Source organism: Podarcis melisellensis, assembly GCF_964234715.1.
Source record: "Podarcis melisellensis genome assembly, chromosome: 1".
Classification (NCBI taxonomy): domain Eukaryota; kingdom Metazoa; phylum Chordata; class Lepidosauria; order Squamata; family Lacertidae; genus Podarcis; species Podarcis melisellensis.
Genome location: NC_138528.1, coordinates 90,827,448 through 90,854,467, shown reverse-complemented (window position 1 = coordinate 90,854,467; position 27,020 = coordinate 90,827,448). Strand labels below are relative to the sequence as shown.

Below are 27,020 nucleotides of genomic sequence, written 5' to 3'. Positions count from 1 at the left end.
AACTTTTTTTTTCTCTTATGAGTATTTACACAAGCCACTAGTAGAAGTGAGAAGTAATCTATATGTACATTTTATGTATTCTACTTGGGGGTAGATATTTACCACCCCAAGCAAAAACTTTTAACCAAGCATACAAAATATGGCAGCTGACACATGAAGTCACTTCAAATCCATGTAACTTGTCCTCCTTTCTTACTTTACATATTTCATGTTTTATCCAGCTTAGGGATTCATCTCTGTGTTGGGGGTCGAGGGTGAAATATGAAGGAATCTGTGTTATCATGTAATATGGAGTCCAGAACAGAGCTCCTTGTGAACCTCTGCATCTGTTTCTTCTTTTGTAAAACCCCCCGAGTATTTTCATGTTGTTCTTGCTGAGCAATAACCAGAAGATGGGATAATTCACCTTGCTCTGATCCAGAGATACATACCTATGTGATACTGTGCTTTGAACACTTAGCCACCTAGTATGTTATTCACGCAGTTATAGTCCACACTGTTTATTATCTCTTTGAGAGAGATGGCCCAATTTCAAGCTAACATGGATCATGCTCACAGGGTGGGAAGAGAATGGGAAACTTGATCCAGTCTCTTGTCCTCTACAACAGGTGATTGGCATTGTCAAAGCTGAAAAACAAGATACTGAGAGAAACCAAAATTGATAGATTCACCTATTCCTCCTCCTTACTCACATGTCTCTGACTTGCCATTGTCCTTTTAGGAGCCCAAGGGGACGTGTGAATACTATGAGTCTTTCTCTGCAATGATCTGAAATTCACTTTTAATGTCATCAGCCCTTTTTCTTGTGGGTGCAATCATAGTAATTTTTAGTGAAATGACAGTGCTTCTTCCATCAGCGCTGCTTGAGAATACCAGACTTGTGTTGAATTGTGTCAATTGCAATTTATTCAACTCTTTTCTGATCCATTCTTTTTAAAACTCCACAGGTGACCACAGACATGTACCAAGTTTTAACAGTCAACAACTATCAACTAGAATGCCGAGGGGTTGTTAAGGTCAAAGGTAAAGGAGAAATGACCACCTACTTCCTAAACGAAGGCCCCCCACTGGCAAGTTAACAGCAGTGGGCAAGAATGACTCAAGAATGGCTCAGTTTGATTTAAATACGACGAGTTGGTAAAAAAATCTGCTGCTGCTTAGCAGCGAATCTAATACCAAGGCACAGTTGAGTATTTCATATGATGCCTTCCTAGCAGGAGTGTGTGCAAGAAGTGGGGGAGGGGGGGACACAGTTTGGGCTATGTGGCACACCATTCGGAAGTTACCTAGCACTGCTGTGGATTTTTTCTAGGTTGAGTGTAAATGAATTGACCAAAGATTTTTTGCTGAATGGAATTCGAAATGAAGACGTGGATTTGAGATCTTCAGTGAGGCTGCTACACAGGACTTAAGATATTTAAGTATTTATTTGAAGCAACACAATGTTTTTTACTTGGTTGAAGGAAAGTTTGATTCATTGCAACAAAAAGACAAAAAGGAACAGCATTACTCTGGAAAGGCTGTGCAGTCCCATAGTATTTCTGGTCTATGCTGTTAACTCCTTGAAGTGCGCCACTGTTCTCTTATTAGCTGTTTGAGTGGACTTTTGAAATTAAAAACACCACCCACGATTGCTCTACAAAAAGGGCCTTTTTTAATGACATCACCAGTAATGGTTTTTTAATGGAAAAGATGCCTTGTTATGTACTCTTGCCATCCCTACCCTAACACAGATAGGAGGTTCCTTCTTTTTACCAGAACTGATATACTGAAAGCAAAAGGAGAGAAATAGTTCTTAAGGTGAGGGGGAAATGATGCTTCAAGCATATTTATTAAATGAGGAGGCCTTCTCACTTCTGTTCATCATATTTTGGTTTACACATGAAAGACTAGCTGCCAACGTGAAACACGTGGAGAAACACAGGGAGATTTCTCTGAAATGTGTAGGGTTGTTGGTTTTGAGGTGCAGTTTTTTGTATTTTTTAATATGGAAGATTATGAGATCTAAGAAATACACCAAAATTCTATATTTTGAACGTTCTGTGTATTAAACAGTTGCCCCAATGGAGCAACAGCGATCTATGTGTAGCTCTGTTGTAGTGAAGTTCACAGAACAGCTGTTTGAAGGAGACTCATATCCAGAACTGAGCACCCAGCAAAGCACCTGTCAACTGTTAGGCAGGACAAGAGCAGGGGCACCTTGACACAATCCTGAATCCCTTATCAGGCAGTCAGCCCTTGACACAGAAGCTGATAGTCACTGTTAGGAAGAAGGGAACGGGCACCCAGGCTGAGTTCAAGCACTTCTGTTTCCCTGTCGGAAGGTTGATCAGGGCTATGGGATATTTCTGCCCTGCAGCTCTGTTTGTCTCCATGAGTCCAGCAATGGGTGTGAAGTCTTCTGCTGAGCTCAGAGTTCTTTGGATCGGACGCCAGGTACATTGGGAGGTGTACATAAGCTATAGAATTGTGTGATATTCTTTTCATTATCTCTGAGTTGCAGACTTGGCAGTTTTCAAATAAATATTGTACAGTCCAGCAAACAAGCTGAAGTAATAATAATAATGCAGGGGCTCAAGTTTGATTTTTTTAAAGAGGAAATAAAGTGAGGAAAACCTACAGTTAGACAGAGATGAAATAGGAAGAATGAGAACAGCTGTGCTCATTCCTAACGTCAGAGGGAGCTGAATGCAATAGGTAAATTGTGTATTCAAAATTCTGAAAGTTATTTGACCAAGGGTATTATGCCTGAAGCCACTTCAAGTGTGCCTCTGGACAGTAGCATAAGAGGAACAACAATCAAATCAAGAATTTCTTTTTGAATGTTTACAGTTTATGTAACAACTGTCTGTACAAGTAAGTGCCGCTGAATATTACCTAGAAATTTTACTCTTCTGGATTGATATTGTGGGAGCTGAATTCCATTTCATATATTATGAATTTCAGTTTGAAGACTTTGGCAAGTTTTTTTTTCCATAATAAAACATGTGTATTGATTGATTCTCTAAAGATAATGATGTGGCCTATCCTGCTGAACAATACTTATTTTTTAAAAAAGAGGGGGACTGTTAATAAATGTATAAGTGAGTTAAACACATTTTCAACTTTTAAAATCAAGGTCCCCTTCATATTTTATTAAAAAGTATAAAAGCATAAAAACCTATATTTTTATATTTCAGTAGGGGAAAACTTTTGATATTGAATTTGGCAATTTCAAAAATGACTCAAACATTTTGACACATACTTTTTCCACTCTTCTCAGGGCAGAATTTCCATTACCTAATGATTACCCAGCACTGGCAATTATGGCATTGGAGAGGGGGCGGGGGTTAGTGTCACCTTTGACCAAAAAATAAGGTAAAATCCATGGTTTCAGTGATATGTGTAATATTGCTATTAAACTGTTTCAGACTAGAGTGTCAGTAGCATCCCACTTTCCTTTCATCCCCTCCCTTTCTACTAGGGCACACCCTTGGATAGTATAGTTGCCTGATTCCTAGAAAACTGCCAAGTCTGTCCTTGTACTATATTTTTGAACCTTTTCAAGAAATGCCATTTGATTTGCAAAGGTCTTTATTTACACAGTACTGCAGCTTGTTCTTCATCACCTTCCACCCTTCATTCTTACCGTCATTTACCACTTCCAAATTTTAATTAATAGCACAATATAGGATCATTTTGTTTTAGGTTTGCCTCCTGCTTTGAAATGTGCATTCTTAACATTTGCGCAATTGTGTTGTCAATTCAGTTTTCAGTTACCTGTATCTCTGACTGTGATTGATGACTGTGTCAGGATCATTTCAAGGGGTATGCAGTCTTTTTTCTGGCTCTTGCAAAAGGTGATACAGTTATGATTTCCCATGGAAATTGCAATCTGTTTAAGTAATTTAACAATTATATTAAAACACTGTTTCACTTGTGAATGTTTCTATTTATTCATTAGAGTCTGGTTTTTTTAAAAGCTACAAAATTAAGTAGGAATGTAATTTAATGTTTTGTGGTGGGAGTAACAATAGAATTTTGTGCACCACAAAGGTATGCTTCATCAGTTCAGTAAGGCAGGTCCAGACTTGTGTAACGTGTCCCAACAAATAGTCCTGCTCACCTATGAATTTCTGGATGATATTTTGTGCCTGCTGCATCACAGAAAGAAGAGAATGGACTTTGTACGATGGCGCCTCTTCACTTCTATGTGACTGGATGAAAAATGGTAAAATATTCAGATGAATACAGCGAAGGTGGTTATTAATCTCAGCCCCTGGGTTCTAAATGAAGGAGCTGATTTGGATATTTCATTTGTATGTCAGATTCAACAAAACTGTATTTTAGGGAGAACTTTGGCAGCTGGAAGCAGTATGTGGTCTAGTCCTACTCAACTAATTGAGCTAGTAGTTTTGTGTGTGTGCACAGGAGCATAGCAATCTGCATTTAAATACAGGTCTGGGTAATTCAGTACAGATGAGCAACGTGGTGCAGAATTGGATTTACGTAGAAGTGCCTGATTCAATCTATGTTACCTGTGCATGTAGAGGAGCCTTCACCCACATATGGATCTCCTTCACTGGAATGGTAAGTCTCTGTTTGAAATTATGGTGCTTGGCTGTATCTTGTTAGGATAAAATATTCTGAAATCAACTGGTTATATTTTCCGATCACTGTAACATATTTTCTTCTGTTTTAAGATAATAACACAGGTGCTCAATATCTCTGAAGGTAGTCTCTAGATATTGGGAGGGAAGGTTGCTGGCTCAACAATAAGGGAGAAACTCATCCTGAACTCATATTTAAGTCATCAGTGGGGTCCCTGCATGCTGCTTTTCCTTGTGCTAGTCCCTGTTAAGGTGAGTGGGGAAAGCAGACAGGCAAATTGCCCTTAGTTGTTAATTTTGCAAGCACAGTGGTGGTCTCCAGCACAGATGAGGAACATTTTAGATGCTAGCTAAGAGTATGGTCATGAACGCGATTTGCACTTAGAAATCATGGGAGCCATTACATAACACATCATTAGGGGGATTGCCAGATATAGATCTTTTCAGTTAGGATAATTAAATCATTTGGTATTGCATAACTCTCAGCATCTTTCCTAGTTCCGTGCCCCCCCCAAAAAAATTGGGCTACAATCCAGTACAGTCACTTAATGGGACTTATGATAGATAACACTGTGTTCTGTGATGGGATTTTTTAAAAATCCTTAAACAAATTCTGGTAGCTTTTCACCCTTGGATTGTGTGCCTGCAATATGCATCTGTAAGCATACTTTATGTCAGTGCTTCTAGTCACATGTATGAAATCCAAGATGAAGGCTTACTACTTTTTGGAGAAATCAGAGCCTCAGCAAAGTTGCATGCCCTGAACATCTTCATGCTCAGCACTTGGCTATGACTCTTTACAGACATGAAATTATTTAGGGCAGGCTCCAATTGCCTATAGTGCTAGCTGTATACCCACCACCCCTCTACCCTAAAGTATAAATCATTAATGTCCCAATCATGAAGTGTTGGCTGTGATAAACACCTTCATAAAAAAAATCCACAAAGACCCCCTGTGTAAGTTGCAGTGACCTCACTTCAGAAGTCTTGACCATTTTATAGCTGCTTCTGCATTTATTTATACAGCACTTTTATTCTACAAAGCACTTTACATTTTCATTGAAATGATCAGTATTCCCATTTTGCAGCTAGGAAACTGATGCCCAGAGTCATCATACGCAGCGTCCCATGGCAACCAGAGTGAGTCTTTCCCTCATTTGGCAGGAGGAGTTCCTTTACTTATATTTTAAATTATCATGAAGGTAAAGAAAACATAACATACAAGAACAACAACTAGACCAGGGCAACTGGAAGACCCAGTTTAGGACTCTTTGTATTCCTATCATGATAAATGAAGAATTTGTGTGTATCGTTATTAACATTTTGTCTACAACAAATATACTTGGGCTACTTCACACACTACTTGCATGTGGTTTCAAAATAATGTCTGACCTCCAGATCTAGGGCCTGATCTGCCTCTACCCACACCCCCAATAAGCTTCATCCATTTTGGCAGCAGTGGCAGAAAGAAAAAAATAGACCTAGCACTACAGTGGGTAGAGCTCACCACTCTGGTGTGGGTGCAAATCTCCCTAGCAATCATTTGATGAGCAGGGAGAGGGTGATTAACCCTTCCTCTGCTGATCTATGTAGTTTTAGGAAGCTCCTGTGTGTGCATGCAATGGTTTTGGGTGGCCACTGTCCAGAGGTTAGTCAAGGGTCAAAATTGCCGCTGGGACAAAAACAGTCAGCCACTTCTTGGGTACAGCATCTAATTCAAGGGCAGGGGTGTTCCAAGTAGTGCGGGAGTATACTGATTGGGTAGTTTCTGCCCACTCAGGATTGTCCTACAAAATAATGCTTTAGAAGTTATTGTAGTGTGTAAAGCAGCTTAGGATTCATAGTAAAACTAAGACTAGACAATCTTATTGCCTACTGGAAAAAAACTACCACTTTTGTGTAGGTGACATCTTACAATTAAAGACTAGGAGGATCATAAAACATTAGAGATGTTCTGGCATCGTCACTTTCTTGCTAGAATCTCTGCAGAAAGTTTTCACACTGAAAGCTTGTGCCTAGATCAGTGGGAGTAGATTGTAGAGTTTATTAAATTCAAGCATAAACATAGAATAGGCTTCTCTTGAATCTTAAGTTTGTCTCTGGGAGAAAATCTTCCTCATCTAATGACTGACGTGCGTTTAGAATGGCAGTGGATGCTAACAGTACAGATCTCTTGAACCCCCAGCTGCTAAAATCCTCACAAACCCTGAACAACTTTTATTTGTACATGAGGAAACTTTGCAACTACCTTCATTGCGAAGGCATTTTGTTCTCATGGCTGCTACTTAACGTACAGGATGCAATGCAATCCAGCAGGTTTACTTTTTTCATTAAAGTGAGATTAGTAGGGTTGTATCCAGTGATAATCCTCAAAATGAGAGAGGCTCATTGAGTCAGTAAAAGTGGCCACCAATGGAATAGGGAAGGAAACATGGGTGTCTCCCCCCCCCCCATCTCCCTCCCTGCAGCTAACCCAGCTAACAGTTTTTCTTAGACAATTAAATTGAAATTAGTAGAAGTTAAGCTCTTTCCTAGATGAGGCTAGTCAACTTCTTTTCATCCTTCAAGCATTAGAGAAAAGCATTAGAGATTGCTATTGGGGCTGCAGAAGAGAGGTCACTTTCCAAATTTCTTTCAAAGCAAATTACACAGGAAAAGTTGGGGAGGGGTAGAAACAAAGCAATTCAGAATGAGCACTGCACTAGATGGTAGGCCTTTGGGGCCCAGGAACTAATCCCCATGAACAGATGGTTCTGGGTTAGATTTTAATTAAGGAAAATGCAGACACACACCATTAAACTTATGTGCATCCAATAATCTCGCATTTAGAAATTCATTCATATTGAACAGTTTGTTAATATGCAACACCATCCTTTTATTTCAGCCTTTTCTACTATCTCACAAAGGCAAACCTGGTATGGGACTGAAGGAATCACTTGATATGCAGAACAAGCTCCTTGCCATTTTCATACTTCTGGATGTGGAATTTCATGCTGCCCCTCCAAACTTCTCACGTTGCCCTTGAGGTACATTCTCCTGCACAGGGTTTTCATTTGTCCCGCAACAGGGTCCTGAACCATTTCCAGCTCTTCTTTGAAGAATTTCTCTGTCATTAATGCCCTAGACTATGGGAAGTGTCTGTCTTGCAGAAAAGTGTTTCATTCCTGAGAGGAATACTGCTTGGATCAAGTTTGCCTTGAGACTTGCTGGAGGACAACCATCACACATTGTAATCAGGGGCCTTCCCTTGTGGCTGCCTCAATCGGATCTGTAACGTTGAAAAAGCGCTCACAGTCACATGAAAAAAGATCTGCCAGAGGTTGCGTAGTTCATAGAGATACATGTTGCATAGGCAGATTAAGCCAAAACTTAGGAAGGATTTGATGTTCCGCCAGCCTGTGCAATACACAAACAGATAGCACTGCAAAGGGAAAAAAAGTCACAAGGATGTAAGTAACCTGTTGAATTTTCTCATATTTCTATAGCAGGTGGCATCCAGCTAATGTGCCTTTCCACTCAACAAAGGTAAGAAGGGGAGTGCAAATGTTACCTCCACAGTGTGAGCTCCCTTGACAAAAGCTATGGCTTTTAAATCTACCATTTGCTGTGGCATTTGAATATCTTATCAAATTACCATTGCCCAAAATTTGTGCACAAATTTTGGTAGGGTACAACCCTACCATAGGAGGAGGTACAATCCAATTTCTGAACATCTGTCCTGGCCCCCTGCATCTTGGAGATGCAGTTGAAGACTCTACACAAGTGAGCCATATGAATTTTGAATATTTAAAATAAATAAAATACCACAGCAGCTGAAAGTAAGCTGTCTGTTACCAGCTATTTTGATTAAATATTACCTGAAGCAACAAATATCTCCACTAAGAAGATACAATATGCTCTCTCAGGAAAGTTAGCATAATAAGCTTACCTGTTTACTGCATGGCCATAAAATCATTAATGAAAATACAGAAATTTTCAGCAGGCCTGTGCAGACAGTGTGGGTGGCCAGGTACACTGAGCCTCAGGGTCTTAGCCAGGGGCCTCCACCTGGGACCAGGTGCTTTTTTGTTTGAGTTTATAACTTGATTCTAACAATACTCTCACCCTGGGCCTCAGACAAGCTCTGCATGCTAAGAAATCTTAACCAAAAAATGCAGGCAACAATCTGTCATTCTGTCCCATATTTTTATTCTGTTAAAGAATAAAAGCACAGTTTGATTTAAGTTATGCCTCATCATGGACTAGTTTGTGTGATATTATGAGATAACATCTGTGGGGAGGGGCAGAACACGTTTCATATGCAGAAATTGCTAGATAGGGCTCAGAAAGACTCTGGAAAATGTATCTGTGGATACATTGACTAATAGTCTGATTTGTTATAAGGCAGCTCTATATTTTCAAACAGCTCCACATTAGGCCCAACCACCTTCAGTTTTCCCTGCCCAAAATTCAGATACTATTGTGACAATGTGGGGGAGTCAAGCCTCTATTGCAATCCACCAGCTACGTACCGTATTTTTCGTCCCATAGGACGCACCTACTTTTTTGGGGGGGGAAATAAAGGGATTTTTTTTCCTTTATTTCCCCCCCAAAACCAGGTCGGGGAACAGTGGGATTCACACTCATTTAATTTTGGACTCATAAGGTATGATACAACATACCCTAAGTCAGAAAGGGATTACAACTTTTAAAAAATCATTCAGACTTGTAAGAGGAAGATCCTACCTGATATAAACAAGCTGCTGTGCCAAGGAAAAAGGCAATAACATAGCTGAGGTCCTCTCTGTCGTTCTGGGGAAACAATTGGTGTCCTTATTTAGTAACGGAAGTTGCACAACTGGTACCAGTGTCAGCCAAGCAGCCAGCACTTAGGTCATGATAAATGCAAGGCAGTAAAACACATTTAACTGAATTGCTTAAGTAGTAACAGCTAAATAGGTATGTCTACATTCATTTAGCAAAAATCAAGTGAGTATTGCCATCTGTTCACCATCAAATTAATGTTATTCTGCATTTACTGAAATAGGTATCTGAAATATTCCCACTGGACCACTTTTTTTCCAATGTACAACAGCTATCATGGGGGGAAAACTCTTCCTCTCTTTAAATGCAGATCAGCAGAGATCTAATTTCAAGAGCAAATGGGGTACATGGGTGACAAGTGCTAAACTCCTCCCCCCCATCCATTTTTTATCTCCTGCAGCCTGTCCCCACCAATTGCCAGACTAAGTAGAAACACTTGGAAATAAAAATTCAGGAGACAGACTATGAAAAGGTAAGCTGGTGTAGGGCTTTAGCGTCTCTCACAAATGTGCCCCTTTTTCTCTTAAAACAAGCAAAATGTCCAGCCCATTTTCAGCAATTGCCACAGATCAACATTTAAAGAGACTGATCTGCTGCCATCACATGCATCCACTAGGTGGTGCTCAGCTCCTGCAAAGTAAAAGGGTAATGAAGAAAACCCACAAAGCAGTATTTACACAGATGGCAGCTAAATATTATACAATATACTTTCCTTAAGTTGTAATATCTAACAGTTGTATGAGCAGGAGCTTTGGATCTGGGAGATATGGGTTCCAATGGATTTTGGTTTGTTTCTCACATTACAGAAAACCTGACATACCAGAACATGTGTGCACATAACAAAAGCAATTGTTACACACAAGCAGCACACTATTTCTTAACTGAAATATGAGTTCCTTATGAGAAATTGAAAAGACAACAATGGCTGTTGAAGACCGCTTTCAAAAGGAAGAGCAATAAAGACTAGAATTGCATGCAAATCAGAAGGTTCTTCAATGATAATGGGGAAGGTGTAATTTCTAATTGTAATCTGTGGGAAATTATAGAGTACAAGTCAATATAACTTTATGTTACATGCTTAGTGGAATATTGAAAAATGAAACAAGACCTCAAGGATATCTCATTTGTTATAACTGTTGCATGGGTAGTAAAATTCATTTATTACTTTCGTATTATGTTATAATTTAGTATCCCGAGCCAGAAGAGAAATCCAGAATAGTGTGTGCAGTTCAAAATGACTTTTCAAAAGTGTATTTTAAATTTCACTGAAAACATTTACATTTGAATTGAAAAGAAAAGGTGATGCAATTCATCTGAAATGGGACTAGAACTCACATCTGCCATTTAGCTCAGCTGGTTAGAACATGGAGCTGATAACTCCATAAGGCCCAGCTGCAAATTCCTGCATTGCAGGGGGTTGGCCTAGAATCCTCTGAGTCCCTTCCAACTCTATGGTTCTAGGAGCTCCCAATGTGTAGTGCAGTCCTCCAAAACATTTTCCCAGAGTGGAGAACATAGGAAAGAACAGTTTTAACTAGTGCATCCAGAGCTTTAGCTTGGATTGCTGTAAGTGAACAGTAGAACTTCCCAGATCCTTCTCACATCATCTTTCTATGATCCTCTCAATACAGAGAGTATTTGCAGCAATCCTGTGTTCTAAAGGGATTCACTGAGAGAAGGTACTCCATCATGGATTTCCCTGATGCAAGAGAACAGTTCACTGGCCATGTGGATCAACATCCCCACAGAAAGCTGCTTGTCCCCAACCAACCTGTCACATGATTCAGTACTATCACACTAAGAGCTTCCTCCACCACCAGCAATGAATGTCATTGACATCCACGGCAGGCAGACAAACTCACCATGTAAACGGCCCAGAAATGATGGGGTGGTCAGAAACACACCAGAGAAAACCTACTTCTGTTGTAAAGTTTAATAGCTAGACCAACTCAAAGAATCTTATTAAAGTCTACATGTGAAACATTCTGGACTTCTCTACTGGCTCAGCTTCCCTACAAAAAAAAGCTAGCGACACAGGTCTGAAACATGTCAGTAACAGAAAGATATATTGCCCCACCAGCTGAGATGTCAAACAGCTTAGCTCAGAAGGACAAACCCAGCTTGCAGGCCATAGTTGCCAGCCCTCTGAGGGAAAAGAGGGGGTTCTCCTTATCCAAACAATATTGAGAGAGTGATTTAACTCTACCACTTATTGCAAGAGCATTTTTAAAAAAGAAATTGATAGGTAAGTCTTCCAAGACGGGGTTTTTGTTTTTCCCTGCTTGTAGTTGTTTAGTCGTGTCCAACTCTTTGTGACCCCTTGCACCAGAGCATGCCAGGCATTCCTGTTTTCCCTGCTACAAAGTCATAAACATGGCTACAGTACCTGCAGAAGACTCTCTATGGCATGAAAACCACGAATTAAATTCAAAGCCCCACATAAAAGGCTGAGTAGAAAGGAAACAATCCCTGACAGAGTCACTGGTTCCAGTCGCTGGTGAGGGGCTGGAAGGCAGAGGGGGAAAAACACGTATCAATATTTAAAGATGTGTTCCTTAATGTTTGAGCCAAAAATGTTAATGCTATTTTTCAGTGTCTTCCTGCTCAAGATTCTGTAACTTAAATGACAAAATACTCATAAGCTTAAGAGACTCCCTTTCCATTTATTTTAAACTGAGTACTTGCTTAGAGAATATATAACAGCAAGCTGAAGAAGCATAACTCTCAGAGCACATTGGAAAAAATATATTTTGCATGAGCAAAAACTGAAACTCTCCAAGGCCTGGTTAAAAATAAGTTTTGAACTAATGCACCCAAGTTCTTCAGTATTAGGCTTGGATTGTGGGAGCACAGCTGTAAATCTCCAAAATGTAGAACTAGCTGGTGAAATTAGTCTGCAATTAGCCACTGAATAGTTAACCCTCACTCTTGAAATAGGGCTCTCAGAGTTTGCTTTTCTGCTCTACTAATGCATAAGTTACAGCTCTTAAAGAATGATTTATAGCCGACCCTAAACATGCTTACTCAGAAGTAGGGCTCAATGGTACTTACTTGCAAGTAAGTGCACAGAAGTTGACAGCCTGATCCTTTTCCATATTTTTAATAGACAGCAATGTGGAATATTACAAAAAAATGAAAAGTAATATACCCATAATTGGTATTCTAGGAGGCAATGAATGGGGTCCTTTCATCTCCTAAAAGTCTTCCAAAAACTATTGTCAGTTTATCCTCCTCCAGCACTTTTAGCCCCTTAATCAGACACTCCTTTGTTTCTCACAAGGAAGTCCAATCAATCCTAATGGACTTCCTCCCAAATAAATGTACATAGGCTTAGTGCCTTAGTGTATTTGCTAAATGGGGCACTGTGAAGCAGAAGAAGAGGTAGGCTGAGTATGAAAACTTCTAGCTTCACTGGCAAATCCACAGAGGGGCCCACTGCACAATTATCTTGCAAACTATACTGATGCTAAAAGATGCGGAGGAGGTGGCTGAAAGTAAGCATTTATGCAGACATTCATCGGTGCTACTGGAGAGCCAACGGTACACACAAATGTCTGCCAATTCATAGTGAATGTGTGTACAAGCAGTTACTGTGCTATTCCGCAACAAGTGACAGAAAATGAATATGAAAAAACAGGGCAAAATCCACAGTAGTCTAGGCAACACAGAGAGAGTGACAATGAGGTTATTGAACCATATTTAAATCATTCTGTTTAAATCAGTGAAGTGTAAAGGTGCCAACAATGAAGTTAATGAGCTGGAACATTAATATTGAGAGGGGTGTCATTCCATGTTGTTTGCATTGAACAGCTGCAGCAGAAAAAGGCTCTCCAAAGCAGTTCATAAAGTCAGAGAAAGCACAACAACAACAAAGGGAATTTCTCCAGAAGAAGAAAACTAGACTGTGTGAGCATCACTGTTTCCAAACTCTGGAAGGGACACACTAATCTGTGCACAGCTTAGTTGTTGTTTGGAAGAAACATGTTTTTTTAAAAAATACAGATTTCTATTCTACATGTATTTTACTCTAAAACAAACATGTCAGAATAAACAGAATATATGAGATAACAATTTCCATCAAACCTCAGTAAGCTTTATAGTTAAATAGAGACTGGCTTCCTCCCTACATTCATGTCCATTGTTCTAATCCAGAATCACATATTTTAGAGTCAAGTGAAATTTTGCATTGGCATATTACTTATATTCACAAATTCAAGCTTGTTGATTGCTGCAAGAGTGGAATAATATGGTGCAGCCATTAGCAAGACCTCAGATTTAGCAAAATTTTAGGATCAAATTAGACATGTCATTTGACCTTGAGGGAAACTATGGGACCGTTCCTCCCACTGCAAACTGAAGGTGCTGTGTTGTGGGTGGGAGAGGTTCTAATCAGGAAAACAGCAGAGGCAAAGGGTTAAAGTAGTCTCTCCATGCCACAGCCCTGATCTGGAATAGGCCCATTGCAATGGCCATTTATTTTATTTTAAGACAGGCTAAACAACAAGAATGACATCTAGTTTGGTCCCAAGATTTACAAGACTGGCATAAGCAAATTGCTCCAGTTTTGAAGCTTCCAAGCAAAATTATGTTTAAGGAAACAAACTCACCTGTAGATATTTTCCCAGTACCTTTGTATTCTGGAAGAGGTACATGTGGATACCCATTGGCTGAACCCAATTCAGACAAGGAAATTTGATAAGGTGGTCTCAGCCTGATTTCCGTCTGCATGTCAGCAAGGTTTATCTTTGTCGACAGAGACCGTGGGTTGTTATATCTCTGCTTGGTTCTCTGAATGAAATTATCTGTGTAAAATTAAAACAAAACCCCCTTAGACATATGTTAATAAAATCATCTGAGACCCCATGGCTTTATGGGCAATATAAGTCTCTGAGACACATTTAAATTCATTTATTTGGAATTCTTACATCCATTGTGGAAGGTTTTAATATTGTTGCTACTTTATAACTAATATATCATGGGCTAATTAATTTTGCAGCACCAAAAAATTAAGCGCTAGGAATCTAATTCTAAATAAACTAATGACTCATGCACTGACAAGCCTGAAAGTAGGGCTAATATAATTAATGAATTGCATTTTGTTTAGCTTTTCATGCAATTCAGAATATATTCTTACAAAATAAAACAAGAGCTTGTTCTGAAAACAAGCCTGTTTTACTTCGACATACATAATATGAGAATTAACAGCATCCATAATGATGAACTTTCTTTCCCAACAAAAGCATACGACTATAGAGATGTAAGAGCAAAATACGTGCTTAAAGGGGAAAGCCCACAGGCTTCTTAATTTTCGACATATTCTTAGGGCATCTGGAATCTAAGAAATTGGGGGAGTCCCCAGCCCGGCACACAGGGGGAGGAGAGGTGGGACTGTTGCATCTGGCAAGCTGAAATGCTTGCATACAGAACATATCTCATACATAACACAATGAATTCCATCCTGTGATTCCACCAAAAAAAAATCCTTCCTGGTTATGGCATCACCTCTGGCTCCCTTCCTAGGAAGACCTACCTAAACCCACCGCTTCAAAATGTCATTAAACAGGTGAAAGCTCTCTCTCTTTTTTGGAAAGGTGCTGGAAGAATGGACTATATATCACAGTAAAGGTTTGTGGCTCAAACAGTGGTTATGTTTAGATTTTAACTGCCAATTTTATCGTGTCAGCTGAGTAATAATAATAAAAAAGCTTTTTGTAAGCCACCTCAAACACTTTGGGGTGGAAAGATATGTTACAGTTATATATATATATATATATATAAGATCTAAAACAAGTCCATCATTAAAGTGGGGAATCCTCTTTACCGAACTCAATGAAACAGTATGGTCTAACAGCTGTATTTGTCTTCATCATGTTGTATGTGGTGATGAACTCCTTTTGAAGCTCATCCAGGAAACAGAAGGCCAGGACACTGGGGTAATTTTCAGTGCAGAGCATCATGTAACTCACTCCCAAGGAACTAATAAAACTACAAAACAGAACAAAAACATTTTAAAATGTGTTTAATGTTTCAGAATTAAATTCATGCATCTACAGCTTGACTAGAGCAGCTCTCTGAGCTGTAAGAACAAGAAAAATGGCTCTGAGTGTAATGAAAGCATCAATATTCATGAGAAATTGTAACATTGTTTTCAAGAGGAAAAAGTCCCGGGTGTGTCCCACCACAAGTAAAAAGCAGAAGAGTACGAGGATTTTTCCTCTCTAAAGTGGGAAGAAGGAAACAGATCAAAGAGGGCAGGTGGGCTTCCCATCTTTAACCTCTGAATGTTTTAATCATTGCTTGTGCATAAAAGGACATCTTCATTCCAAAACCCAAAACAAAAAAGCTCTTCAGAATTATCTTTATGAGCCAAGAATGAAATCCTGCCCTAGCAATGATGCTTCTTCGTCAGTATTCAGTGATCGCATTAAAGGAACTCATCAGAAGCTGGAAAACTCCCCAGATCTAATTGAAATTCTGGCATATGCTTACACTCTTTATTTATTAAACATTCTGTTAAAACACTGCATTAGTTCATCATTCCTTGTGCAATTCAAAACAATAATTCTAGGACAATTTTAGGTACATACTGTACATCTGACACTTTAAAAATAATTAGACTGATATACTGATATACTAAACATCAGAGATTTATCAAGAGTTCTTAGGGAAGTTTGTTTATAAAGGTCAGGGCCAGAAATGTACACATCAGATAATAATACGAATTATCTAATTTTGAACTGTGAATATTGATTCTCTCCCCAACTCCATTTGCATCTACTTACAAATAATTCATTCCCCATTTGGTCTAGGGCCCACTTAATTATTAAGATCATGAAACACACACACTGTAGCACACAAATAAACCATTCCAAAGTATAGTTTTGGTAGAAGAAAAATGAAGGCAATGAGAAAGGCTTGAAATTTATGTTTTCAGCTTAAAGATACACATGGTTTTATGGCTGCTGTACACTGCTGTAATTTAATCCAGATAAACATAGTCCATCTAGGTGTGCATAAGGCATGCTGGGTTTTTCTATAACCTATTGGACAAAAAGAAAAAGCACTGCCAACAAACTCATGGTCTTAGACACAAAATATATTGAAGTCTGTAGGAAAATGAAAGAAAAACTATAGGCAGGAATGACCCAACACTCTCAGCAGGTGAAGTCCCAACTGATATGCTTCAAAAACTAAAGGTAAACAACCAATGGAACAAAATGGCATAATGTGCTATGACATCACACTACTGCTCCCACCATGTGTTCACAGCATATTTTGCCCCATTAGATTCATTTCATAGGAAAAGCATCTCTGTTTCCAGAAGGGTAGTCCAAGGCTTGGCTGCCTATGATATACTAGGGTTTATGTCAGACCACTATATCAAGATAATCACTTGATTTGCCTTCTGATTAGTCTGCCGTTATATGCCTTATATATCCACCCACATGGTTCAGCCTGGACACTGAGATCCAGCACCGAGGGCCTTCTGGCAGTTCTCTCACTGCAAGAAGCGAAGCAACAGGGAACTGGGCAGAGGGCCTTCTCGGTAGTGGCTCCCACCCTGTGAAATGCCCTCCCACCAGATGTCAAGAAGATGAGTAATTATATATCTTTTAGGAGACATCTGAAGGCAGCTCTTTCAGGTCTAATGTTTTCCTGTGTTTTTATATGTGCTGGAAGCCCCCCAGAGGGGCGGGGACAACCCAGTAAGATAGGTGGGATGAAAATTATTGTTATTATTAAGCAATACTGAAACAATATTTATTTTACTGTATAACATTTAAAATTTCATTACAATTAAAAACTGGGGAGCATTGAAGAGCTACATAAAACAGATTCTCCTCTCCCCACAAAAATGGGGATCCGAACAGACAAATTTAAAATAACTAAAAGACTGGCAGAAGAAAAATGTCTTAACCTCTTGTTTTAAAGATATCAGATATGGGGCCAGTCTAACCTTCTTTGGGAGGGAGTTCCACAGTTGAGATGCTGCCACCAAAAAGGCCCTGTCTCATGGCAGTGGAATGCAATCCAGGATCTCTGAGGATTACCACAATTTATGTGTGTACATATATGAGGAATGAAGCAGTTGTACAAATGCCTTCATACTTAAGATTTATGAAAATACATCAGCACTTAAAGCTAACCTAGTTCCCCCCCAAAGCAAATAGTTGTTTCACTCCCTATTATAGCAGCCAACAGTTGTATATGAAACAAGATGAAATCCCAGACAAAACTTACTTTAGGTTATACAGTCCTGCATGAAGTGTGCATCTATCAGGAAGCTGAGAAAGTCTCTTTGCAATAGTTTTGAAGTATTTTTGGCACTCCTGCACACCAACGTTTTGCTCATAATCAGTAGAAGCAGATAGAGGGAGTCCATCTCTCACACGGACCACCGAGGCAGACAGGATCATGGACATTGCCAGCAGGCACAAGGAAAATCTGAAATAGAACATACATATATAGTTTCATTTACTACATTTCCAGTAATTGTATTTCAGGGTTCTAGTAAAATCCCTGGTTCAACCTCTGAGAATATCCCATCTGAAACTCTGGAGTGCCACAACCAGACAGTGTACTGTACACAAAACTGAGCTAGTTGGATCTGACTTCCTATCCACCTAATCCTATTTCTTATATTCATATGGCATTTAGCAAGCCATCACAAAAGTAATTCTGTCACCACAACTGGGGGAAGAAGAGCAGTCACAAATTGTTCCAACCACAAAACTGCATCACCGCTGAAATATATATAAGTAGGCCCTGCAACAAAATGTTGTAAAGTGTTTCTGTACAATATTCCAGCCAGCCATAGCCTCATTCAGGCTGCTCTATTCTGTTTCACCCACTTTTCCATTCACTCAATGAGTGACCACTAAGCATATTCAGCCTTAACTGAACTGTTTTGTGGAGACCGAATGATCCCTAAGAATTTTTGGCTAACATTGGGGTTCTCCTGAACATGCTGGTGCCTCCCCTCCTGTTTCACAGTGTCCTTGCTTTGGCTGTCATCCTGCTTGCATTCATTTATAACTCCTGCAACAAATATTGCAGTGTGGAGTGCTCTTGTTCAGAGTTCTAGCCAGCCAATCAATCATGGCCTATTCCAGAACAGTCCTTTCCATTTCCCCTCCGCACTAGTTTGCATTCCCCAACTCCAACAGTCAACCAGCATCGCATGGTACACTGAGCTGACTTAGCCTCCCTCCTTTAAACACAGAGCCTGCCAATACCTTCCTCTTTTGCTTTTAGGGGCTACATAAGTTGGAGAATGAGTTTGCTCTTAGCATATGGGATTTGCTCCTAGCTGGATATTATTCCTAGCTGCGAGATATATGATACTTCATAATATGTGGAAAACAGGAAGAGCTTATTAAAACATTCATAATGCAGAAGGTATCTCTAGTAATAACTCATAGCAGGCATTTAAAATGCCTACTAGGCAGTCTTTTTGTAAAATATCCCAAACTGTAATTAAGAAACACTCAAGTTTCTCTTTAAAGTACTCATAAAACTAGGAGAGCATTGTGAAACTTACGAAACAGAATGCTTTTGGTATCTACAGACTCCCACAATTCCACTTGGGCACCACCCTAAAGTCGGTCAACCTGGAGAGCTGGGCAAGGATTATCACAGTTTGTGAATTGTCATCTGCACTGCTTCCCAGCTCCAGGGTTGCATGCTGTTCCCTGAAGATGCTGCAAGTACATTAAAGCAGCAGCACTTGAGTACATTCAACCGCATGTACATTTCTCTTTTCCCTTGGGAAAGACCAGTGGGTGGAAGACGGATGTCAGCTGAAAAGAAGGTGGCAGAAGAATGATAGGCAGGGAGTGGGCAACTAAATTTTTTGACATAGCTGCCAAGCCAGCCCAAAATTGTAGATCAAATGCAAATATGTCACTCATTCACTGAATAACATAGTCTGCCTGCCCAATTTCTTATGCCTAGCGGTACAAAACACTGCCCTAAGAATGAATAGTAGCAAGTTACTTTTAAATGCCATTAATGAAACAAAGCCATATTTAGCTCAAACCACAGCTCACCCACTTTTAACAATGGTTAGTGCCAAGCCAGTTTGCAACCATGGTTAGAAACATATTTGCAAATTGCAGTTTGATACAGTACAGATGTAACATGGGTTAAGCTTTGAAAATGAAAGGGAGTGGAAAATTCGCATACAAGAGGAGAAAGTTGTGTCTGAACCTGTGGGGCACGCATGAATTCTTAACCATTATGAATGATAAGAAGCATTATGAATGCGCCAGCCAAAGTGTTTAACACAAAGCTATTTTTGTCAGCTTTTTTAAAGAAAACAATGGTTGCGCATGGAGAGAGATGCAACTGGAAGTATCAGTGTATCCGTTCCTCGAAAACAAACTAAAGAAAATCCTCACAACACTAAATAGGTTCACAGAATCTATGCTTAAAGTATGGAAGGAGAAAGCAGGTAAAGTGCCCCAACCCCATTAACCCCTCTGCCCACCACCCACTATTCCACCAAGCAACCCACAGCTTCCAAACAAAAACATGGCAAGTCAAAGGTTTACACAGCCTTACAGACTTCTACAAAAATGACAAACCCATACTAACACAAAAAATAAAAGACAAACTAGGGGAAACTAGGTGTCCCCTAGTTTGTATACCCTGGCTGACCCAACACCAACTGCACACCTTCTTAAATAACCCAGCAGTCAAAGGACTCTGAACACCTTCAATAAACTTCTAACAGAGGGACACAGCAAGGGGATGGAATCCACAATATACAAACTACTACTCAAACCCTACAAAACTGTGTTCAAAACTCTGTTTAAACTATGGTCTAACCCATCCTTTAAGTCCATCTCAACCAAAAGAAGAGAACTGACTTTGAAACTAATTTATAGATGGTACCTAACACCTCGGGATGCGGGTGGCGCTGTGGGTTAAACCATAGAGCCTAGGGCTTGCTGATCAGAAGGTCGGCAGTTCGAATCCCCGTAACGGGGTGAACTCCCGTTGCTCGGTCCCTGCTCCTGCCAACCTAGCAGTTCAAAAGCATGAAGTGCAGGTAGATAAAAATCTTCTCTGGCGGGAAGGTAAACAGTGTTTCCGTGCACTGCTCTGATTCGCCAGAAGTGGCTTAGTCATGCTGGCTACATGAGCTGGAAGCTGTACGCTGGCTCCCTCGGCCAATAAAGATGAGCACCGCAACCCCAGAGTCGTCCGCGACTGGGCCTAATGGTCAGGGGTCCCTTTACCTCTACCTTTAACACCTCGGAAGCTGGTGCTGATACACCCAGGAACCTCACCTAAATGCTGGAGAGGCTGCACCACTACAGGCACATACCTCTGAAAACAGAGACGTTGTATGTACCCTTGTTAACCATGAAAATCCTTTAATAAAAACAATTTTTAAAAGGCAATGTAATGGTGTGTTCTGTAAGACACCTGTTCTGTTTTGTTCATGAAGCTAAAATAGTTTAACTGCACATCTGTCAGTTTAAATGGCCTGTAATTCAGATGCAACATGTGTTCCAACAGTTCACTTACAAGATTGCATACCGTATAAACAAATTTCCTACAATAAAAAAGTCCATGGGTTCAGTCTTAATACTATTCTAACTAGAAAGAGATTCTTCCTCCTATCCTTATCCAAATTTCCATAAATCAAAATTAATCTTACATGAGAAAACAAAGTATAATTCTGGTGACCTTATTATATAATGCAATTTCTGTTATTTTGAAACAATTCTGCAACGTATAAAGCTAGTACAGAATCTCCTTTTCTCTCAGTAGGTTTTTGTATTTTAGGACCAGAGATACAAAAAACACACCAAAAAAACAATAAACCAAATACTAGGGAACTGGAGGTGGTTAGAGCTTCACAGGACTAGATCTATTTTACAAAATCTTCCCTAAATCCTGGATAAACAGCATTCATTTCCTTTGAACTCCTATTTATGCAAAGGCAAATTAGTCACTCTTCCAAAAGATAAGCCTCCCTAAAACCGGCAAGCTGTTTTCCATGCATTACCAGATGATAGTAGCACAAAGCTGTATTTAGCTACAGCCGTATCTCATATCATTAGTCAAAGGGGTTCTAAGTGAAACCGTGCTCATACCTCATTGCATGATATAAAATGTGCTTGTGGATTAAATTCGCCTGTGAGCTGCTCCTCTATTATGTATATCATTTGAGAATGCTATTATCCTGTTATCTCCATCCTTACATCTTGCACTTTTAGAAATACTCTGATTGCTTCCAGATGAACTGTTTATTGAGCATTTATCCTTATTAATATGCACAAAGATTGTGGGAGGTTAGAAGATGTTGGCTACTTACCGAGTATTCATTTTTATTAACATACGGGGAAGTTACATGACATCAAGCAATCATCATTCCCCACTTTCTGGTGCATCCAATCACTTTCCTTATTGTGAAATGTCTGATTTGGGGGAAAGAATGGGTTTGCCATGCAAGAGTCCTCATCAACTTGAATTGCATAACTTGGATTTGCCAGTGTGTGAAATAATAGCAACAGTTTAAAAAGCTCCCTCTGAGACAGACTACCATATGCGCTGCAACCCACAAGTAGAGCTCCTACGTGTATAACCATCCCCGATTTTTTCTGTGCGGAAGACAGCTCCACTCAATAGAGTGAGGACATCTTCACAGGCTGCAGCACTCCATATTTGCTTTGGAGCACCACTCCTCAATCACTTGGTCAGTTTCCTTGGCATTACACCTCCAAATGTGTAGCTAAATTGGCCTCTGCTCAGGGATAAACTATGCAATGTTAAATGTGTGTCTGACTTAAACTCCTCTTAAAATGTACTAACCATCCACTTGGGAGGGGACTGAAAATCACTGGGATCAGAGCAGATGTGGAGCATTCTCCAGATGTTCTCTCTGCATTAAGGGATAGCTCCCAAAGTGCTGATGGGAACTTTACAGGTTTTCACGAAATTATTTCCATTGTAACTGCAAGGCAGAAAATGGGTAAACTCTCCCTCCACATCTCCTCCATCCCAATATTTATCAGCCATTCAGCTGCTAATAGCATTTTTTAAAAATCTGTATGTTAAAGGCAAAGACTGCCATATCTAGTTTGCCCCTCAGAAAATGAAACATACACAGCAAAGTGTTGAAGAAGCATTGCAAGTTGGTTCAGAATAAGGGTGGCTTACATATCAGGACAGAAGAGGGTCCGGAAATATATATATAAATGAGTTGATGGGAGACCCTAAAAGTTAAGCTGTCAGTAATCTTACAGAAATATATTTGGGTGAAAATATTTAGTACTCAGACAATTTCAATAAATTACTATCACAGTGTTGTCTAACACTCTAATGGTAGCGAAATAAGTTCAAAGCAAGATGAAAGAAAGGTGGGTTTTGCAGACTGTTGTGTGTAAGAACAGAAAACTTATTGGTCACACATCCTGCTAATAATATAACAATATACTTAAGCTCATATTTCTCCAAACCAAAAATTAAGTTTAATAACACATTCTGTTCAGTGGGGCCTACTCCCTTTAGGATTATGTCTAAAGGTTTTCTGAAACAACTATTCCTGAAAGAAAAGAGCACTGTTACAGCTATACTTTTATTTGCAACATACTGTACTGGAAAACTAAGGAGACAATTTATTTTTCCTTCTCTGAAAGAATGGTATAGAAAATTATGGGGCAAAGAAACCATGAATAAAATTACATAATATATTTTTGTGTTAGAGAAGAGAAACAAAATTGATGTGTTTGGAGAAGAATGGAAATGGCTTAGAAACTGCTGGAATGCTGAACGAAGTATTATTAAGCAAAATCCTTTTCCTTATTATAAGGTTTCTCCTTTAGTGTCCTTATGTTTATATTTGAATGATTTTTTTCCTATTTAAATTTGAGATGTGTATGAATACATCCTTTTAAAAACTTTTGGCTTTCTCAGAAACATAAATAAAGTAATGGGATGCATGACAATTGCTTTTAAAATAATACTGTGGATAGGCAGCCTGTATTATGGTACATAGCGATACACAGAAGGCAGTAAATCATGTGCCAATACTGGCAGATATTACAGTTGTCTGGCTAACATTTTATTATGTTGTTCTTCATAAGCCCACATAGGCAAGTATAATGGCTGAAATCTGTTATTTAATAATGTGTTCAATTGTGTTGACTGGCAGTCCTTTCAGCAACTTAAAAGGGGCTTGCATTAACAACGGACTGTTATGTTATTTTTCATTATTTACAATAAAATAGGCTTGTAATCAGCCACTTGCCTGTTTGCCTCATGGTGACTAAGGGTTGACTCCAAGGTCCCAGCTGAATCTCCATTGCTTTGAAGCTATAACCACAAATGCAGCTGCCATAGCTCTAAACCATATTTTCACTAGGCTATGCTCACGTTTCCAGTCTCAATACTTGTATCTTGAAAGGTGGAAGACAGCCCCATACTTTAAGGCAAGGATAGGGAACCTGTAACTTACTATCCAGATGTTGCAGGACTAAAACTACAGTTGTCCCTGACTGGCTGAGGCTCATGGGAGCTGGTATTCAACAGCATATGGAGGGCTATAGGTTCCTTATCTCTGAGAAACACCGAAGCTAAAATCATATGCACACTTACCTATGAGCAAGTCCCACCTAGAAGTCAGTCATTGTACTGCCAATACAGTGGTACCTCGGGTTACATACGCTCCAGGTTACGCTTGAGTTACAGACTCCGCTAACCCAGAAATAGTACCTCGGGTTAAGAACTTTGCTTCAGGATGAGAACAGAAATCGCGTGGCAGCGGGAGGCCCCATTAGCTAAAGCGGTGCTTCAGGTTAAGAACAGTTTCAGGTTAAGAACGGACCTCCAGAACAAATTACGTATGTAACCAGAGGTACCACTGTACAAGTTGGAGCCTGGATATCTGAAGGAGCATTTGCTTCCATACAGACCTACCATACTTGTTTGTAAAGATCATCAAAGGAGGCTCTCCTAATGGTGTCACCACTGGCTGTGGCACAGAATGCGGGAACCTAAGCAAGGGCCTTTCTTGTGGTTGCATCCATTTCACAGAACTCCTTCTGCCTTGAAATATGCTTGGTGCAGATTGTGCTGGATTTCAACACCTGCTTCAGACTTAGCTCTTTACCTCAACCTTTGCTATTATTATTTCATTTTAATAACTGCTTGCTACGTAAGGACTTCCTAAGCAACTTGCAAAATTTTAAGAGCGTAAACATAAAGCAGAGCATAAAATAAGGAAAAGTAACAATACATAACAATTAAAGAACCCTATATTCCATAAATCAGACCCAGCTTGAATTAGTATTTATTGCTGGCTGCAGTGGGTATAATTTTATAATGGTTTTAATATGTATTTTATCCTATTATATTTTGTGAACTGCTCTGGTTTTACTTAGCTGAAAACCAATGTATAAATAGCTTTAAATAAACTAACAAACTCATTCTTTGGGACTTCCTTCTGAGTACATATACAAAGGATTGCACTTAAATTCAAACTACATTTAGCTATCCCACTGACAGTCAATAAAATTTCAAAGGAGTCAAATGAAAAGTTTTTTATAGGACAAGATAACAATGAATCTCATGTAAACCACTGAAGGAGGAAAAAATATTTCACTGCAGCACCATTTATTTGCAACAACATGTAAGAAATAGAGTGATCTCTCCTTGATTGAACAACTTCCTCTTAGCAAACTTAAAGGAATACACTTGTAGCTTTTTGAGTTAACACTATAGAATACTGTTACCATTTGAAGAGAGTTGCATTAATGTAACCTCAGGGATACACAGCTCAGAGTACCATATGGCCAAATCAGTAATTACCACAGTATTATTACATTCGTTAAGCAATAACAGCATGCTCAAGAAGCTGAGGCCTAACCCACAGTGGTAAGGAAGAACTTCCTGGCATGTACTCCCTCAGGATGTGGTGGACTCTCCTTCATTTCAGGTTTTTAAACAGAGGCTGGATGGCCATCCATTAGGGATTCTTTAGATGTGATTCCTGCATTGCAGGGGGGTTAGACTAAATGACCCTTGGGGTGCCTTCTAACTCTGCAGTTCTATAATTCTATGATTCTACTGTACCTTTGGGACTTTGGGACGCGGGTGGCGCTGTGGTCTAAACCACAGAGCCTAGGGCTTGCCGATCAGAAGGTCGGTGGTTTGAATCCCCACAATGAGGGGATGAGCTCCCATTGCTCGGTCCCTGCTCCTGCCAACCTAGCAGTTCGAAAGCATGTCAAAGTGCAAGTAGATAAATAGGTACCTCTCCAGCGGGAAGGTAAATGGCGTTTCCGTGCGCTACTCTGGTTTGCCAGAAGTGGCTTAGTCATGCTGGCCACATTACCCGGAAGCTGTCTGAGGACAAACGCTGGCTCCCTCGGCCTATAGAGCGAGATGAGCGCGCAACCCCTGAGTCGTCCGTGAGTGGACCTTACGGTCAGGGGTCCCTTTACCTTTACTGTACCTTTTGTTGTTGTTTAGTCGTTTAGTCGTGTCCGACTCTTCGTGACCCCATGGACCAGAGAACGCCAGGCACCTCTGTCCTCCACTGCCTCCCGCACCTTTACTAACCACTTAATAACTTTCCACAACCATACCTACAACAATTGCCCTAAAATGTCACAGCATCCCCCCCCCCCCCAGTATCATATAAGGGAAGGCTGAGGGAAGGGTTCCCTCACCCCCTTTTATTTCAATAAATCATAAAGCAACAAACAGCCTCATTAAATCCCCCACTAGAAGCACCCTGCATGGAAGGGCAGGGGGGGGGGGGAACCAAAGGGCACTCTTCTTTTCCACAACTACCAAGAGGCCTTGCACTCAGAAATGCAGTCTTTAGTGGTAGGCCTAAAATCCTAAATATACATCCCTTCCCAAAGCTCATTATGCGAGAGCACTTCCTTCTCCAAATCCTCCCCAATACGCCTTTTGCCAAAACCCTAGAGGGGGGTATGCGAATCGCAAACACACACCCAGCTACATTAGCTCAGGTATTTAAGGGCAGAGTCACTCCCTCTCCCCCCCCCCCCCGCCCTCTGGCACAGTTACAGCGCCTTGAATTGCTGCATGGCGGGCAAAACATCCAATAGCTGCAGCGTTTCCCTCCCACCCCTAGAGAGAAAACTTCCCCTGGTGAACTTCCACCTCGTCAAGGGGCTCTTGAGGCACAGAAACGCCACAAGGGAAGACGAAGCAGCAGCAACTGGAGGCCGCAGAGGTCCCCTCCCAGGTCTCGAGGACCGTGCCAAAGGGCGCAGCTGTGGGGACGTCCCTGGGGAGGGAGCCCTATGCCTGCTCCCTCCTCCACAGGAAGGGCGCACCTTCGCCCAGGCCCACAAAGACAGGGCCCGCGCTCCTACAGGCAAGCTGGCTCAGTTGCTAGGCAACCACTCGGGGCTGCAGCGAGCGCGCGGAGAGGGAATCGGAATTACCTTTGCTTAATCGACCCGGCAGCATCCGTAGCCGGACCGCGGCTCCCCAGCCTCGCGCATAGCGTTCTTGGGCGTCTTGACACGTCACACTCAACAGCGCTCGCTTGTAGAATGCGACGTCACATGACGGCGCGTAAAAGTCGCCATTGCTCTGTGGGAGTAAGAGGGAGGGAAGGCGTAGCTTAAGCCGCCA

The 27,020-nt window shown here is 40.4% G+C and overlaps 2 protein-coding genes across 9 annotated transcripts in view; one reads left to right on the top strand and one right to left on the bottom strand.

The window, feature by feature from the left end:
- The window catches only part of ADCY5 (adenylate cyclase 5), a 189,073-nt gene extending 182,537 nt beyond the window's left edge, over window positions 1-6,536 (top strand). For 3 of the 6 annotated variants that reach the window (XM_081924757.1, XM_081924755.1, XM_081924753.1), the window contains 4 exons: window positions 948-1,023; window positions 4,439-4,569; window positions 4,683-4,841; window positions 5,678-6,536. In XM_081924757.1, coding sequence (XP_081780883.1) covers window positions 948-1,023; window positions 4,439-4,569; window positions 4,683-4,724 — 249 coding nt within the window. In that variant the 3' untranslated portion in view covers window positions 4,725-4,841; window positions 5,678-6,536. Of the gene's footprint in view, window positions 1-947; window positions 3,924-4,438; window positions 4,570-4,682; window positions 4,842-5,677 lie in introns of those variants that run through there. The other 3 variants (XM_081924754.1, XM_081924758.1, XM_081924756.1) reach the window with 3 other exon arrangements.
- Window positions 6,537-7,439: 903 nt separating this feature from the next.
- Window positions 7,440-26,950, bottom strand: SEC22A (SEC22 homolog A, vesicle trafficking protein). Of its 3 annotated transcripts, none has more exons than XM_081925356.1 (7): window positions 26,831-26,950; window positions 17,634-17,839; window positions 15,214-15,377; window positions 14,000-14,194; window positions 11,779-11,897; window positions 9,315-9,380; window positions 7,440-8,010 (listed from the first exon to the last, which is right to left on the bottom strand). In XM_081925356.1, exons 2-7 carry the CDS (start codon window positions 17,813-17,815, stop codon window positions 7,810-7,812), a joined length of 927 nt encoding a protein of 308 aa, XP_081781482.1. In that variant the 5' UTR covers window positions 17,816-17,839; window positions 26,831-26,950; the 3' UTR covers window positions 7,440-7,809. The 3 variants fall into 3 exon arrangements, with proteins under 3 accessions (XP_081781482.1, XP_081781481.1, XP_081781483.1); XM_081925355.1 differs by lacking the exon at window positions 26,831-26,950 and adding an exon at window positions 26,541-26,677 and having other exon boundaries at window positions 17,634-17,837; XM_081925357.1 differs by lacking the exon at window positions 26,831-26,950 and adding an exon at window positions 26,541-26,677 and having other exon boundaries at window positions 7,440-7,857; window positions 17,634-17,837.
- Window positions 26,951-27,020: the final 70 nt, after the last annotated feature.

What these genes read in the sequence shown, in the direction of transcription:
- SEC22A (XM_081925356.1), bottom strand. Translation starts at nt 17,815, where the DNA reads ATGTCCATGATCCTGTCTGCCTCGGTGGTCCGTGTGAGAGATGGACTC. An exon ending in GCAGGACTGTATAACCTAAA is followed by an intron (nt 15,378 to 17,633) that starts GTAAGTTTTGTC and finishes TCTGTTTTGTAG; the next exon opens with TTTTATTAGTTCCTTGGGAG. An exon ending in CAGCAGCTTGTTTATATCAG is followed by an intron (nt 8,011 to 9,314) that starts GTAGGATCTTCC and finishes TTCCCTTTGCAG; the next exon opens with TGCTATCTGTTTGTGTATTG.